The following is a 16,222-nucleotide window of genomic DNA, read 5'->3' as shown; positions in this document are numbered from 1 at the left end:
CTTAAAGTCCTCCGCAAAGTGCTTCAAATTTGGCAACGAGTAAAAGCACTTTTTCTTACCAATAGACAAGCATTACCAAACAAAAAGCCTCCACCCGAATTACGCATGACAGCGCCGCCATAAGCCGTGTCGTTACGAAGAGCTAAATCATCTTAGTTGAGTTTCAGCAACCAGCTGGAGGTGCATCCAGTGAAGAAAGATGCCGATCCTCCGAGTAATTGGTTATTTAAGTGTGTATATATATATATGGGTGAACTAGTATTACCCCCCACTAGATGAGCCAATTAGATTCCCCTCTAGATGGGAAATTAGGGTCTCCCCCCCTAAATACACACAAAAAAAATTCGGTCAACCCACTTTGACTTTTTTTTTGTGTGTATTTAGGGGAGAGACCCTAATTTCTCATCTAGTGGGGGGAAATCCTAATTGACTCATCTAGTGAGGGGGGTAATACTAGTTAACCCTATATATATTGTAATTTGATTTGCTTTATTTATACCAAACAAAAAGCTCCCATCCGAATTACAGAACAGATTGGCACCGAATGTTTTGGTCCCTAATCTTCTAATCTAGTTTGTTATAAACTACTTTTCAGGCTGAAACAATGATAGATAAAGACAATGGATGCAAAGGACTTTGGTACCCGATGTGTATGTTCGGTCCCTATCAAAGTTTCCACGGGAAGTAGATGAATACGAAAGCAGTTTAGGCTCCAACAATTCTACACTGACACGGGAAATTGACACATTCATTCGGACACAGATGTCATGTATCATCATGGTATACGACATGTATCATTCTCAGTGGCGGAGCCAGGAATATAAGTGAGGGTGAGCCACCCATAAACCAAGTATAAAAAAAACAATACACTAATTTTTTTTAACTAAAAATTCAAACCCGATCACAAAACAAGTATATTTCGAACATAAAAAAATCATATAAAATAATTGCAATAAGTATAATATAAAAAAAAATAAGAAAAAAAAAATAATTCAATCTAAACAAATACTTATTCATAGTTGTTCTCGGCGGCCTTCTTTTTTGTCATCTTTCTTCATCTTTTGAAAGCGTTGCAAGATTAACTCGGTATCAATGCTATCAAAAACTTCGTTTTCAATTTATATTATTAAACAATCATTCAACCATTCATCCACAATCCGATTGTTGTTGTTTTGGTAGAAGAATATAAGACTTAAATTTTAATATAGAGTAATAGAGAGTGGAGGAGAGGAGAAGTAGAGTATGTTAGGGGTTTTTTTTTTCTAGTTGTTTTTTTTTTTAAATAGATACAAGATGATTTTTGTTTGGGTTTATATATGGGTTGATAAAAACGAGATAAATAGGAGCACAAATACTATTGGGTTTTCTATTAGCTTTTTTGGTACTGTTGTTTTTTTTCGCATACCAAATAAACAAGTCAAATCTGTACATCAAGTACAACACCCATCACATGACATCTAACACATCCTTTTTGTTTCGGCAAAGACATGCCACCTTTTTTTTTTTCCCTTATCACTTGGTTGATCACTTCGGATAGCTCCTTTGTACGGTTGTTTTAGATTCTTCCTTGAGATTCCTAATTTGTGATGATTTCTCTTTGAAAAATCAAAGAAGAATCTGAGACTCTTCACAAGCAAAGCTTCTTGAGAAGGAGATTGACTGAATGTGTTTCTACAAAAGCACAAGAAGCTTCAACCGGGCGATCACAAGCGTGCACTCGCTCATCTTTCTGCGAAATCATCTTCCGGTTGAGGCTATCAAGTATCAACTGTATGATATATGAAAAATATCATTCTCAAACAGTAACATTCTTGTCTCATCCATATCGCACCACCCAACTTCTTGACATTTGAGCTGATAAAATTAGAACAATCTACAGTTCTTTTTGTATTTTTTCTTTGTTGTTTATATATTTTTTTTGTCTTTCAATTTTTCACTCCGATTTGTTAATCGTCATAAACCTGTTGCTTTGTCTGCCCCCCTTGGAACTTCGGATGGTGGCGAGACTTTATGAACTTCGAATGGTCACTGATAACTATTTTTTTTTTTGTTGTTATGGTACGCCGGGTGGTGTGGCCCCCCCGCTCGCTTCATCGATCATTCTCTTACACAATGATACATAACATGTATCACGATAATACATGACGTCCAATGCAATGATACATGACATGTATCATCTGCCACATCACTGTGTGGGATAAATGTGTCAATTTTCTGTGTCAGTAACACTGAATAGGTTGAGTCCAATGGTTTGGTGTGCCAAAACACCAAATCGCAATAACATAGTGTATAGTGTTAGCGAGTTGGCATTTATTGACCTATAACGACTCGCTCCATCCTACCACGTCGATACTGTCCCCACTTAGCCACTGCATACCTTCGATAGTATGGGGTTTTCAAACTCCGGACAGCGGGTTCGCAAGAGATCACCCATCCTTGGACCAACTACTCCCACCCGAGCACGTTTAACTGCGGAGTTTCTACGAAATCCATAGCCAAACATTCCGGAAAAGGCCTCGACGTTAGGATTTGGTAGATCAATTACTTATAACCAGGATCTTTGAACAGCCGCCTAAGCAAAGTGAGATCACATCATGCCGCAAACATTACCCAAACCAAACCCGAGCTAGGCGTCTTTCCATAATATCCAATGATTATTTAACTGCCCGCCAGTTCAAAAGGTGTGTAGCCATAACCCGAAAATATCAACAAACACCTAGCCGCCAGTTGCAAAGGCGTGTGAGCAAAATAAACCAGTTGCAAAGGTGCTAAGATTTTTTTTTTATATCCCACTCTCCATTTTACCCTTTCTTCCATCTCTCTCATCCTCACTCTCTCTCTCTTCACAATAAAAAAAAATGAAAAAGATTGGGATAGAAAGGTAATTGAACCAAATTCTGGCTGCCACTATGTGAGGCGTGCATGCAGATTTCTTCTACCCGCCATTCATAATACTAGCGTCTAGAGCATACGTCATCCGCTAAAACTCGCGATATAGATTAATAGCGATAGCGTTGACGGGTCAGTGATTTTATGCACCATTAGATCACAATTTTTGTCATATTTGGTGGGAAGGTGTGGACTTAGCTAGCCTTATATATCACTTCAACAACGTGCATCTTGTCCTCCACGGTCCACGGCTCCACTACGTACATTGATGGTGCATAATTCCAAAATATATTCAAAGCCTTGGTACTTGGTACTTAAATTGCAAGTTACCTAACTGCTCAAAACATCTTTGTTGGCATATAACTCTGTAAAATACTCTCATTTTTATGTTGATTGTAACCAACATTCAACTTTTAAAGTTGAATTAGGATATACAAAATGGCTTGTATTTCACTTTTCAATCCATATCCCTGTAAGAAGACCCTCTCTGTGAAACCACCAACAGGACATCTTAGCTCTAAGAAATTGGTTTCCACTGTGCAATGCACCCAAATTATGTTAAGTAACTCCAAATCTTTGATGAGAGGGAAAATTCTGGCGAGAACTATGTTTCAAATTCATGCTACGGGTTATGGTGATGAGTTGAGTCGACACGAAGGGGAGAGCGGTGAGGCATTGGAAGAGGAGCAAAAGGAGGTTAGTGAGGTTGATATACTTAAGAAAGAATTAATGAAATCTTTTTATGGGACTGACCGTGGATCAAGAACGTCTAGTGAGACCAGAGCTGACATTACTGAGCTCACTGCACAGCTTGAGGCAAAAAATCCAACACCATCTTTGGCCGAAGATTTGACACCTCTGAATGGAAAATGGAATCTGCTGTAAGTATGAGGCTATGAGCAAAATTGTTCATCATATTTGCTTTTGTTATCTTGTTTTAAGACTAAAATAGGGTCAGCCCTGAGACATTCAGACCATCTCCAGTGGCAAACTTAATTCATGAAAGTATAAAATGTTTTATTTAAAGCCTTCTTATTTTGTAGGAATACCAGATTAATACAACTCTCATTTAATTAATCATGCCCGAATGGATTCAGGTTTAAATGATAATCAGTCGAATGAGCCATGTACATTTAAGGAGTCAGATTTACATGGTGCAATTTTCTGTACATCATTTTTATTGATCCTTTTCTATCCAATTGCAGGTACACTTCGTTTCCCCCTTTGCTCCCATTGTTGTTGGAAGGAATCCCGTCATTGTTAAAAGTAGAAGAGTTCTCAGAGACAATTGACTCAGATAATTCAAAGCTCCAATTATCATTGCAGTTTGCTGGGCCTTTGGCTTCAACATCCGAATTTCCAACGCATCATTTGAAACCAAAGGCTTAAAGCGTCTTAAGGTAAGAAACCAGAGGTAACAACCATAACACGCCAGTACTATACTGTTTATTCCCTAAGAGGATGCCTAATGCAAATTGTTTGCAGAAGTACAATGCTTTAATACGATTTTGAAACTTGTGTTTTCTGCTTTCAATAGAAGATATAGTATTTCACCTTAGTACCACTCTTTAATTTAATCAAATAGAAAGATGAACTCTCATAGTGTAGTTTGTATATTACATATCCTAATTTTAATTTTAAAAGACCTTTCCGCGACATGGAATAAACAATAGAATCAATTTTAGAAGACATGATCTTACCGAAATGCTGAATGGTGTATTTGCAGATTAACTTCGACGAATGCATCCTTGGAAAACCTCAAATAGCATATTTCACTGTGTTACCTGAAAATTTGGAATTGTTGGAGCAAAAAATTGACCCTGCACCCTTCAGTCACTTTGCCACCTCTATCCAGCAAACTGCATTCTCAATCTTCTCCAACAATTTTCCAATGAACATCTCACTCTCCAATGCTAATGTACAGTTATGGATGCTCGTTACGTACCTCGATCAAGAACTAAGGATCACGAAGGGACAAGGAGGCTGCATGTTTGTTTTTATCAAGGAAGGATGTTAATCTTCACAACTGGAAGACTCCCTACTCCCTATTACATTATGTTTGTTTTCTAGGAAATCAACCTTAAGGTTATGGAAGCATTGGAAGTTTTATGCACAATTATATTTGCAATAAGTTTATTTTGTTTGCGGTTGCTTTTACTACATTGCATGCATGTTCCACATGACAACACATACTTTCATAATTTGGTCTTGATCGGCCAAAAAGCCTAACGGAAGTTTAATGGCCAGTCTACTTTGTGTGCATAACAAGTTTGTAATGCACAATCTTGTTAGCATTGGTGGTTACGGCCTAATGCAAGATGGGCGGAATCCAAAGTTGAGCGGTACAATCTGGCCCAACCCAAACCTTATTACTGTCCCCACATGTGTTAACATAATAAACACTCTCCAACACGTGACCCGCCCCCATCTATACGCAAAAACATTAAGTAGACACCAATTCTGTTCGTTCTCTCCAACACTCTAACCTCCTCTCATTTGATCATTTCCACCACCATCCCTTCCCTTTCAACACCTTCTTATACCCACTTCTTCAGGTGTTCCAACAAATTCCAAATCCACATATTAGACCTCACCTCATTCCAGCTCTAATAAACAGTAGTAGTAAACTAACTAGCTTAGCTAGCTTTTGAATTGGCCGGGCCCCACAAATGCCTCCGACCATCCCACCATCACTAACTGAAACCTTCTCCACAATCCACCACCTCCTCTCTCTCCTCCTTCTCTCCTCTCTCACTGTCAAATCCTTCATAACAAAATTCCAAATCCTACGTTCCAAACTCACTCATCTCCAAACTTCACTCAACCAAATCTCCGATTCAACTCACTGGTCAGAAAACCCACTCTTGACTGACCTCCTCCCGAACCTCCTCTCTTCTTTACAAACAATCCAAACACTCATCCAACAATGCCAGAACGAGTCTTCTTGCTATGGAAAGTTAAGAATGCAAAGCGATATCGATATGGCTACTTCATCTATATCAGTTCATTCTCATGATCTTGATTTACTACTCAAGTCTGGGGTACTCCGACATACTAATGCTATAGTCTTATCTCAACCTGGGCCTCTTTCGAGTAAAGAAGATTTGGGATTCTTTATTAGAGATCTCTTTGCGAGGTTACAAGTTGGTGGGTTTGAGTTTAAGAAGAAAGCGCTTGAATCTTTATTACAGTTACTCCAAGAGGATGAGAAATCTGCTAGTTTGGTTGCGAAAGAAGGTGATATGAGGTATCTAGTACATTTACTAGATTCCAATCATCATTCTTCTGTTCGCGAGCAAGCTGCAATTGCTGTGGCTGTTCTTGCTAATGCTAATGTGTTTTCGAGGAATTGTGTTTTTGAAGAAGGGGGTTTGGGCCCTTTGTTACGACTTCTTGAGTCTGGTTCATTGGGATTGAAGGAGAAGGCGGGGATGGCGATTGAAGCTATTACTTCTGACCCGGAAAACGCTTGGGCTGTTTCTGCTTATGGTGGTGTTGCGATTTTGATTGATGCTTGTCGATCTGGTTCTCCTGTCACGCAGTCTCATGCGGTTGGTTCGATTAAAAATGTAGCTTCAGTGGAGGAAATTAGAGTGGCATTGGCAGAAGACGGCGGGGTAATTGTACTAGTCCAGTTATTGGGTTCTAATAACACTTCTACTCAAGAGAAATCAGCTAATTGTTTGTGGATTCTTGCTTCAGCGAGTGAAGATTTTAGAAATTCAATCTTACAAGAAGGGGGGTTGCAAAAGCTTTTGCATTTACTTCAAGAATCAGCGAATCCAGATACATTGGAACATGTTCTTCGCGCAATTTACGCCCTTTCTGGGTCTATTCCAAGTCTGAAAATCTTGCAATCTTCAATCTCTTTTCTAGTCCAGCTCGCAGAACTAATCAAACATGGGAACATTACTACACAACAGATTTCAGCTTCAATACTATGTAATTTATCAATTAATGAGTCAACCAAGAGATTGATGTCTGGGTGTATGGGATCATTAGTGAAGATGATGGAATTATCGAAACCAATAGGGTTGCAAGAAACTGCATCAAGAGCTCTAATTTCTTTGTTATCGATTCGATCGAATAGAAAAGAACTTGTTAGAGATGAAAAGAGTGTATTGAAGTTGGTCCAAATGTTGGATCCAAAAAATGAATTGGTTTGTAAGAATTTTCCGGTGTATATAGTCTCTGCAATTCTTTCCGGAGGTAGTAATGGTTGTCGGAAAAAACTTGTTTCTGCCGGAGCTTTCCTTCATTTGCAGAAGCTTTCAGATATGGATGTTGCCGGAGCTAAAAAGGCTTTACAGAGACTCACCGGAAATCGTCTCAAGAACATCTTTAACAGGACAATGGCTGGAATAGTACATAAAGATACTAACCCCACAAGGTAACTCATTATATGTGCTGTTTGTTTTATTCTTATTATTCTTTGTTTATTTTTTTGTTATATTGTAAGATATATACCTTGGATAGAACTGTGCAGGCTGCTCTTGTTTGCTTTGTAATTTTGGAAAACATTTCAGGAAACTTTGTGACTGATACAAGTTATGAGTCAAGGAATTAGTAGGTGTTTTACTATGAAAATTTTGTAAAATAAGGATGGAACTACTGATAAAGCTGTGCAGTTTTGAAATGGCATCGTTTTCAATAGCTTTCCATCCTTTTGGCTAGGATTTTGGTGGTTGGTGGAAACATCTACCAAATCCTTGACTTGTCGCTTCCTGTTCAAGTTCAAATTTGGCTTAGAAAATATCACAAAATTGCAGTTGAAACAAACATAATTATAGTTTTTGCAATTGGTTTGGAGGTTTATGGTGGATTTCTTGCTATCTGTATGGTATCTGGTTCCCCCTAGAAATGATATCGTCAATATAATTCACTATGTACAATATAAAGGTTTTGAAGTGTATATATTGGGTTAAACTTCATCCATATCATCCTATCACAATTTGAAGCCTATAAGCTCGTTCAATTATATTCAGGAATCAGGATATTTGGACCATTTCCCCAAAGTTGTATAAACTAGAAAACTTGAATTGTTTTGTTGGTAAAAGTTTTGAGGCTTGGAACAGCTTTTGATTTTATTGTTTTGGCGGCAATTACAGTCACACAATCACACATTGGAGCTCCATTGTACATAGTTAGACAGGTGTGGTCCAATTTAAGCATAGATTCTTATGATCATCAGAATCTCATGTTGGCAATTATGACCTAATGAACAGCTCAGTTTCAGAAGTTATTCCATATTGGTGACAGTTGGGATTGAACCTAACTAACGGCTAATAAAAGCTGTACATTATTTAGAGATTTAAGACCCACATCAGATTCTTACTTGATTTGTAATTTTGTATTAACATCCTGTTTTGTCTTTTGTGTTGTTTTACAGGTAAAATACAGTTTGGAATTCTAACTGTTGGAGAGGAAAAGTGATCTCTCTGTCTTGGCAAAGAAACAGATACACACTACGTAATCTTCCTATACTCCAAATTTACATTATTATATTATTATATCCAGAAAAGTTTTTTACCTTAAAAAAGATTAGAAGAGAATAAGAATTTCTGGATATCTTATTAGATAAAATATTTTTTTATGACAAAAGAGAAGCATGGGATGCGGTTTTTTGGGAGTATCCTCTTTTTCACTTTTTTATGTTTAATTTAATTGTTTGACCTTCGGAGAAGCTGTAACTTTTCTATTATGTCTGATAATGTACATTACAGAGTAGGGTTTGTGTTGTAGTCATTTTTTATATGGTTTGTTGTTAGTGATGACTAGAATATGTGTGCATTTGTTTGTTGCGGGTTTTTGGTATTGTAATGAAATTGTACTTTGAGTGTGGTGTGGTTTTTTTTTTTTTTTTTTTTTTTAATTTGACGTTTTTGATAAATGAATAACTAGTATAGTAGGATGATGTGTGGTGTTCCAACCACTACTTTGACTAGGAGACTAGGAGCAGATATGTGCATTTGGTTCATAATCCCATTTGCTTAGAATTATTGAAAGGCGAAAAATTGATTGTGATGTGAGCTCTTTGAAAAACAAAGCAAACTGTGGCTTTCTTTACTTTCCAAGCTGTAAAAATGATATGCTTAAGATCGTAGGTGGAGCACCTAACAGTCCAGGGAGTCACTCTGGGCTAGCCTTGTGCACTAAGCTTTCACCAGTGTTCTATTACTCTAACGGAGTCTTAAGTAACCTATCACCAATAGGTCACCATGAGGGCATCCTTACCATTGCGCCCAAGGCATGCTGCACGCCTCTCTGGAGTCATTATGGTGGACAGTATATATAAGATCACAGACTCACAGTTCGCTTGCACATACTGTGGATAAGAACCAGGTTAGGTTGGTCCTTAGTCCTGAGTCGTGACTTGACATTTCTGATGACACATTCAATCATTCCATCTTTCAGTCCCATATCTTTGCAAGCTTGCAAAAACACTGATCTTTGTTGATTCCTGTCATGAATTATGTTTCACAGATTGGGAACATTTCGCTTTATTTCACGTGTTACCAATATTCCCAATAAAAATTGTCATGTTGTGCTTGTTAAACAAACTAGAATGTTACAGATTCGAACAACTTGCAGAATGAAATTCCTTGGGCCAAAACAAAGAGTACAAAACAACAAAGCGAACGCTCTTAAGTAGATACAGTTGCATACATCAAAAGGTCCATGGAGAGGTGGATTAGTCACGGGTTGCTCATTTTAGAATACATAAAGTAGATCGAATGGTCTAAATTTTATGCCTAATTTTCAAAAGTGATGATCACTGTATTATTGTTTGTCGAATGAAACTTCGCAATCAAGATTGCGTCCAGTAACTAAGATGAGTGGGAGGAAGCCCCGGCGCAGTTGCAGGAGAGAGACAAGGAGGGTGACATTAAAGAAATAATTTAGAAAGAGTGGTAGGTCTAGCAGGATAAGGGTCCTTCAACTCATCTCACATCACATGGAAAAGCTGAATAAGTCTGGTGTGAGCTGAGGTTAGGACTTACGAGATATCATATGCAAATGGCGTAGGGACGTAGGGTCGTATTATAATGTGGTCCAAAACCCCACTCACATGCCTCGTTTTGATGCCTGCCTTCCCCACCACTTAACTCACTCACTCACACTCTCCCATCTTTAAGGCCTTGTTACCAGGGTATCTAATGCTATATGTATGTATTGGTAAAGAAAAGTTCTGAACTTTTTCTGGTGAATGGTGACAGTTCCTGTGAAAGACTTGAATTGAACTCTGCAGAAATACGCTGTAAAGTCCCACCACCTCTTGTATATTTTTCCCTTTCTTCATCATTACTTTATTTCGCTCCTTGCTTTTTTCTTCCCGCCACAACTAGACTGTTACAAGGAGACAGTTTTGAGGATTCAAATAAAAGTAACTCTCCGGCAACTCCCACTTATTCATCCTGTAAAACAAACTGCAAGAACCGGGCAAAGGGCCATGGTATTGATTTAAATTAGCTTAATGAAATACACCATAAGGACAACGACGCGGATTGACCGAGCAACTCTAAGTATTTTTATGTAATTTAATTCCATGTGGTTATCTGATTTGAACTTGTAACTAGGATCAGAACTTCAGAAGCAAAATTGTCTAAATCAACATCATGTACATCTCTTCATTCAAGACTGGGTTCCACTTGAGTGGGATCAAAGTATCAATTATCAAACATCTTGATCATGCTCAACATCTAGATGACTTCTTTCGGAACTAGATTGCACTTATATCGTCATTCTATAGTGCAGGAGACTGGCGAGTACAGAGTTTTTCGAAATATCTCTTCATTACTCATAAAAAATTCAAAAGGCGAACCGATTAAAAAATTTAAAAAAAAAACTCAAAAGCGAATTTAATCCAGAAAATTCGTAGAGACCAATTACAAAAAGCTATTTAGTAGTTCCAAATTTCTTTTTCTATGGATGATTATTTAAACTTAGTTTTAATCTACCAATATGAAATCGGATGCCCCCACAGTCCACAAAACAAAACCTTTTTGCCAAGTGCTAACAGAGTGTGCTTTAGGCCTAACATAAAGTAGATTTTGGGCAAGAAAAAACTAGTCTTTGCTTGAGTTTTGATTTCGCGCGCTTCTAATAAATTCTTTTATCTCAAAAGGGAGACAAGTCAAGACATAGAAGCTAGTCCAAAGTCCAAAGCCCAAACCAGACTTTTCTTTTAGCATTCTTATTGCAGGCGTTCCCTTTCACAAACCACAAGCCAACCGCAAGTTAGCAAACGAAGTCAAGCACTCACAAAAGTCTCCGTTTGCTTTACTGAATCTAATCTAATAATATTGAGACCTTCACTCATGGAGCAATACAGAGGAGGAAACCCAGAAATAATAAACAGGACTATTGCTCCTACAGTATCTAAACACATGTCTGCATTTCTACTTTTCGAGCAGCTTTATTTTAGTGCCTGCTGTTATCTTTCACTTTTACCAATTTTAAACACTATCTATAAAACAAAAAAGGTCGTAATTTATATTTTAATTGAAGGAAAAATAGAAACCCACTGCTGAAGCCTATCAGTCAGCTTAGATGGTCAATATACAAATGGATGATGTTTTCTAGATCCATACATTACTGGTAAAAATGTGCAAGCTAAATGGGAAACCCAATACGTGTTGAAGGCGTAGCCTCTATTGGCAAGGCGGATGCGGGACGAATTGTGCCCAAGGATGTCCCGGCAACAAGCAACAAAAACAATAGCAGTGGAAAACGACAACACCTCGCCTCTAGCAGGAGTCGAAACAGACTAGCTAACTTGTAGAGAGTGGAGGAGAGCCAACCATCTACAGAGATTCATGATCTGAGAGTGGTGGAAACAAATGAAGCACAAGTCAGTTTAAGCCTAATCCTTGAAACACTGCTTGAGCTACAAGGACTTGAAACACAAAAAATTGATTATAGAGCTACAAGACAAATCCTCATACTGCAATCTATGCAGGACAAGAAGCTAGAATTAGGTTTCTGTTTTTTTCTTTAGTTCTAGAATTAGGATATAATTAGTATCGATGATTTAGGTATTCCTAAATAGATTCTGAGTCCTAGTTTAGGCATTAGTATACTTTTAGTAGTATTTCTATTTCAATTTAAGCATGTAAACTCTATAAAAGGAGAACATAGTATGTAAACAAATCATTCAATCATCAGTATCAATCAAATTTACAGAGTTTTTCTCATACCTTTTAGTTTAATTCGCTTCCGCTTCGTCAGCAATGGTACCTTCATCACCTTTTGGCCCAACCAGCTGAACTGACCTGATGGCAGAAGAAGACTAACAACAAACTAAATACTTGGTTCTTGAAAACGAAAAAGGAAGAAAAACTGTCCCTCAATGGCAACGATAGGTCCTACCGTCCCATCATACCAGAGCTAAGTCAAAGAATGGAACCAGAAGCTAGGTGACACTATCTCATTGTACAATATATTCACTACATTTAGAAAAGGAAGGAGAGTCTCTATAAGCTAATTCAACACCATCCATCCTATGTCATTGCCCTGGCTGAGCCAATGACAGATCCATTTTGAATATCAAACGGAATTCTTCATATGAAATAGAAACTATATTGGTGGTAAGTTGAATAAAATATGGCTGTGAAAAAAAAAAACAACATATGACAATTTCGCAACCAGATATTATCGCTCTATTTTGACAACCAGATATTAAAGTGCTCAATTTTGAAATGCTGGAGCCCTCGCTATTGCCTTCACTGGCAAAGATCTCCTTGGGCTGTACAGCCTCACGCACTATGATGCAAGAATAATCTGAAATGTTATACTAAACAAAAATGTTATCCATCCCTGTCAATATGTCTTTTCTAGTCGTCCAGGGAATATCATCTCCTAACAAGTTGCTGGTCAACAAATGTACCTGAAAATGGCACCAATATACTCATACCCATTGGCCTGTATAGTCCAAGTTACCAATCAGGAATGTAGATTATTATTCAGGCATTGGTATAGACAGGTATTTCTATTATCCCACACTGCGACTCGAAATAAATTATATGCAGAAATCCTATACTTGATCCTTACCAATCCAACACATTGAAATTGAAGATACAATTTTCAAGGGAGAGAAATCATTCCAGCATTTGAGTGATAAATATTCTGAAACTTCCCCATTGTTGAAAATCGATAATTAGGATAGGTGAGACATTTTCCATTGGACAAAAGATATAAAATTTATACAGCAAATGAACTTAAGGCGAGACTACACACATTATCACTCTCAGTATAAAAGGATTAAGAAATCGGAAGGCTCTAGATACATTTTCATTGCAATTTTATAATCATTCTGCAAACATAATACGTCTGCACGGTACCTGAAGTAGAACCAATACAAGCACATATATACATACGCAGTCGCAAATAAGGCAGAAAGAGATGCATACGATTTAGAACCACATTGAGGGAAAGATGGAGAGCCAGTTCCAAATTAATCCTTTACAAACCTGGAGAAGAAGCAGCACAGAGCAAATCACATGACACGTAATCATATACAGTATCTTTTTCTGACCTATTAAGCATCAGAAGTCAGGCAGAACCAAAATCAAATCATTAGAATATTAGATGAACTAAATTTAGCAATAGCAAACGGCAGAGAACGTTATATCAAATAACAAATTCCACAAAGTATGAGTTTGTACAAACCTCATCTCCAACAATGACTTGTACTTCTCATTCACCAGTGAATGTAATTGGATATTATCCACGGATCTTGTGGGCAGTGTCCTTCTACGTGCTTCCCTTAAAAGGTGATCCTGGTCTTCTTTCAATTTTAAAGATCCTTGAGATCGGATGGAATAGGTACTATGACTCATGGAAGGTGAAGAGGCGCTCAGGAGAAGCAATGCTCCTAACACAATGAAGCAAAGTGGTATTCACATATGCGCATATTGTGAACAATGTTATGCTCACAACACAAAAAGTCTATCTCATGGATACTTGAAAACATAACTTGATTTCATCTCAATTATATAAGTATTAATTTCACCAATAGTCCCCACATGAACAAGATCCATCTTCGAAATGGTGAAATCGTCTACGGTCCCTCACAATAATTTTCCTCCTCTTAACCTTTGAAATGATCTTTATCATAGAGTGACAATCATCACAAACCCTCAAGTTTTTCACCACTCTTATTGTTGCTCCCGGTTCAGTTGAGATCAGCCCATAGCTTATAGCAAGTCTTTCACTGTGAAAAGCTACAGCTTTTTCTTTTTCACCTTCCTCAATGTCATGTAAAACTGCCGCAGTATTAGGGGAGTATCCTTCTGATCTCAAAAGACGGTTCACTTCTTGCAACTCTCTGTATATTTTCTCCCTTTCGGGGTGTCTAACATCTCCAGAAAGGAACTCATGGATGTCATTCTTCAACTCAATTGAACTACAACCTGGTTCCTTCAGAACCTTTCTCTCCTTCATCTTTCCTCTCATACTTACTGCCTCTTCCCATTTTCCTGAGAAAGCATATATATTAGATATAAGAACATAAGTTCCTGAATCTGCTGCCCCACTGTCAATTAAAAGTTTAGCCACTTTTTCTCCCAATTTCAGGTTACCATGAGTGTTACAAGCACTTAGCAAAGAACCCCATATGATATGATCTGGTTCTACACTCATTGTTCTAATGAAGTTGTAAGCCTCTTCAAGACGACCCACACGACCAAAAAGATCAACCATACATCCATAGTGCTCAATTTGAGGTTCAATTCCATAAACTTTCTTCATAGATTGGAATTTCTCGATTCCCATATCAACAAATCCTCCATGACTACATGCATTTAAAACAGCAACAAAACTAATACTTGAGGGGCTCAAACCACTTCTCACCATGTCTTCAAACGTTGTGATAGCTTCAATACTCTTCCCATGCATTGCATACCCTGCAAGCATCGAATTATAACTGACTACAGTTCTATCTTTCATCTCATGAAAAACACATTCAGCCTCGTCCAAACTACCACACTTTGAGTACATACTAATCAAAGCATTTCCCACGAAATGATTGAGCTTGATCTTATACTTACCCACATATGAATGAACCCATCTTCCTAGCTCCAGTGCTCCTAACTGAGAACAAGCAGATAAAACACAAACAACAGTAACTTCATTCGGTCTAACATTTTCCATCTGCATCTTCCGAAACAATTCTAAAGCTTTATTCATCTCCTCATTCCTCACAAGCCCATCAATCATCGCAGTCCAACAAACCGTATCCTTAAAATGAGTAGAATCAAAAACCTCAAAAGCATCTTCCACAAAACCGTGATAACAAAAACAACATATCATAACAGTTGAAGCAGCAACATCTCCTTTAGGCATTCCACCAAACAATCTCCTTGCATCTCCAAATTCCCCACACTTCCCATAAAACTCCATCAGTTTCATTCTAACCGATCTATTCAAACCAAGTTCAAGCTTCAAAACTAAACTATGAACTACTTTCCCTTCTTTTAAAGCCAACTCCGAACCACAAGCTTTCAAAACTAATGCAAGTACATAAGCATCAGGTTTAATCCAACAGCTCATCATTTGCGAAAACTCTCGAATCCCATCAACATATAAATCAGATAAAATAAGTCCATCAATAAAAACAGTGTATAAAAACACATTTGGGTTATCTATTTTTTCAAAAACTTTGTATGCATAATCCATGTAGTGATTGTTAGAACAAAGACGAAGAAACTCGAAGAGCGTAAAAGGGTTTTTGACTTGTCCATTTTTTATTAATTGTGCGTGTTTTTGAGGTATGCTTTTAAAACTATGGAGTGAATTTTTTTTTTGGGTTTTTCTATTTGAATTTAAATTTGGGGGGAAAGAAGTCCCTGTTGGTGAGGATGATATCATTTTTGTTGATTTTGCGTGAAAGAAAAGTAAAGTTTAAGAGGCAGGCTAGTGGGCTCGGGTTGGCTTTTCGGGCCAAGCCCAGCCCTGATAATTCGAGTTGGGCCCGAGCTAGTCCGAGTTTGAGGTTAACTGGTTACTGGTGTATAAAATATAAATGGTTCAAAAGGGACGTCTAAGCCCATACCGGATGAGTCCAGTTGGGCCCGAGCTCGTCCGAATTTAGGTTGAGTAGATTTAATTTGGAGTTATTGAACGGGGGTGTGGCCCAGCTTAATCTATTATCTTTATATATATATTATAGCTCTTCCCTCCTTAATTGAGGAAGCGTAGCTAGAGTGTCCACGTGTACAGACTAATTACGATAAATCAGGAGAAAAAAAACTGCGGATAAAAAATAAAAATAAAAACAAGCTGGCGAGAAAACCCACCGTACCTTTTCCTTCCCAAAATCCTTTGTCTTTCTTCC

At 37.8% G+C, this 16,222-nt stretch overlaps 3 protein-coding genes across 6 annotated transcripts; 2 read left to right on the top strand and 1 right to left on the bottom strand.

Annotated features, from left to right (window-relative positions):
• The first annotated feature begins 3,272 nt into the window (after window positions 1-3,272).
• LOC147503535 (plastid-lipid-associated protein, chloroplastic-like) lies at window positions 3,273-5,032 on the top strand. Of its 2 annotated transcripts, none has more exons than XM_086556827.1 (3): window positions 3,273-3,770; window positions 4,095-4,289; window positions 4,616-5,032. In XM_086556827.1, the coding sequence occupies exons 1-2, from the start codon at window positions 3,328-3,330 to the stop codon at window positions 4,276-4,278; spliced, it is 627 nt and encodes a 208-aa protein (XP_086412953.1). In that variant the 5' UTR covers window positions 3,273-3,327; the 3' UTR covers window positions 4,279-4,289; window positions 4,616-5,032. The 2 variants fall into 2 exon arrangements, with proteins under 2 accessions (XP_086412953.1, XP_086412954.1); XM_086556828.1 differs by having other exon boundaries at window positions 4,095-4,303.
• A 263-nt stretch (window positions 5,033-5,295) lies between these two features.
• On the top strand, window positions 5,296-8,728 carry LOC147503534 (ARM repeat superfamily protein). Its single transcript, XM_086556825.1, has 2 exons — window positions 5,296-7,279; window positions 8,279-8,728. Exons 1-2 carry the CDS (start codon window positions 5,559-5,561, stop codon window positions 8,280-8,282), a joined length of 1,725 nt encoding a protein of 574 aa, XP_086412951.1. The 5' UTR covers window positions 5,296-5,558; the 3' UTR covers window positions 8,283-8,728.
• Window positions 8,729-11,361: 2,633 nt separating this feature from the next.
• Window positions 11,362-15,695, bottom strand: LOC147503533 (putative pentatricopeptide repeat-containing protein At5g59200, chloroplastic). Of its 3 annotated transcripts, XM_086556824.1 has the most exons (4): window positions 13,558-15,695; window positions 13,359-13,423; window positions 12,087-12,161; window positions 11,362-11,710 (listed from the first exon to the last, which is right to left on the bottom strand). In XM_086556824.1, exon 1 carries the CDS (start codon window positions 15,562-15,564, stop codon window positions 13,897-13,899), a length of 1,668 nt encoding a protein of 555 aa, XP_086412950.1. In that variant the 5' UTR covers window positions 15,565-15,695; the 3' UTR covers window positions 11,362-11,710; window positions 12,087-12,161; window positions 13,359-13,423; window positions 13,558-13,896. The 3 variants fall into 3 exon arrangements, with proteins under 3 accessions (XP_086412950.1, XP_086412949.1, XP_086412948.1); XM_086556823.1 differs by having other exon boundaries at window positions 12,087-13,423; XM_086556822.1 differs by lacking the exon at window positions 13,359-13,423 and having other exon boundaries at window positions 12,087-13,358.
• Window positions 15,696-16,222: the final 527 nt, after the last annotated feature.

The sequence above is a fragment of the Coptis chinensis genome, chromosome 4 (genome assembly GCF_015680905.1).
Source record: "Coptis chinensis isolate HL-2020 chromosome 4, ASM1568090v1, whole genome shotgun sequence".
Classification (NCBI taxonomy): Eukaryota; Viridiplantae; Streptophyta; class Magnoliopsida; order Ranunculales; family Ranunculaceae; genus Coptis; species Coptis chinensis.
The sequence above is the reverse complement of the archived record's forward strand: the minus strand, read 5'-3'. Positions and strand labels throughout refer to the sequence as shown.

Excerpts from the sequence above, each read along its gene's own strand:
- LOC147503535 (XM_086556827.1), top strand. The coding sequence starts at position 3,328 with ATGGCTTGTATTTCACTTTTCAATCCATATCCCTGTAAGAAGACCCTC. Across the intron at positions 3,771-4,094 it reads AATGGAAAATGGAATCTGCT|GTACACTTCGTTTCCCCCTT; the intron begins GTAAGTATGAGG and ends ATCCAATTGCAG.
- LOC147503534 (XM_086556825.1), top strand. The coding sequence starts at position 5,559 with ATGCCTCCGACCATCCCACCATCACTAACTGAAACCTTCTCCACAATC.
- LOC147503533 (XM_086556823.1), bottom strand. The coding sequence starts at position 15,564 with ATGGATTATGCATACAAAGTTTTTGAAAAAATAGATAACCCAAATGTG.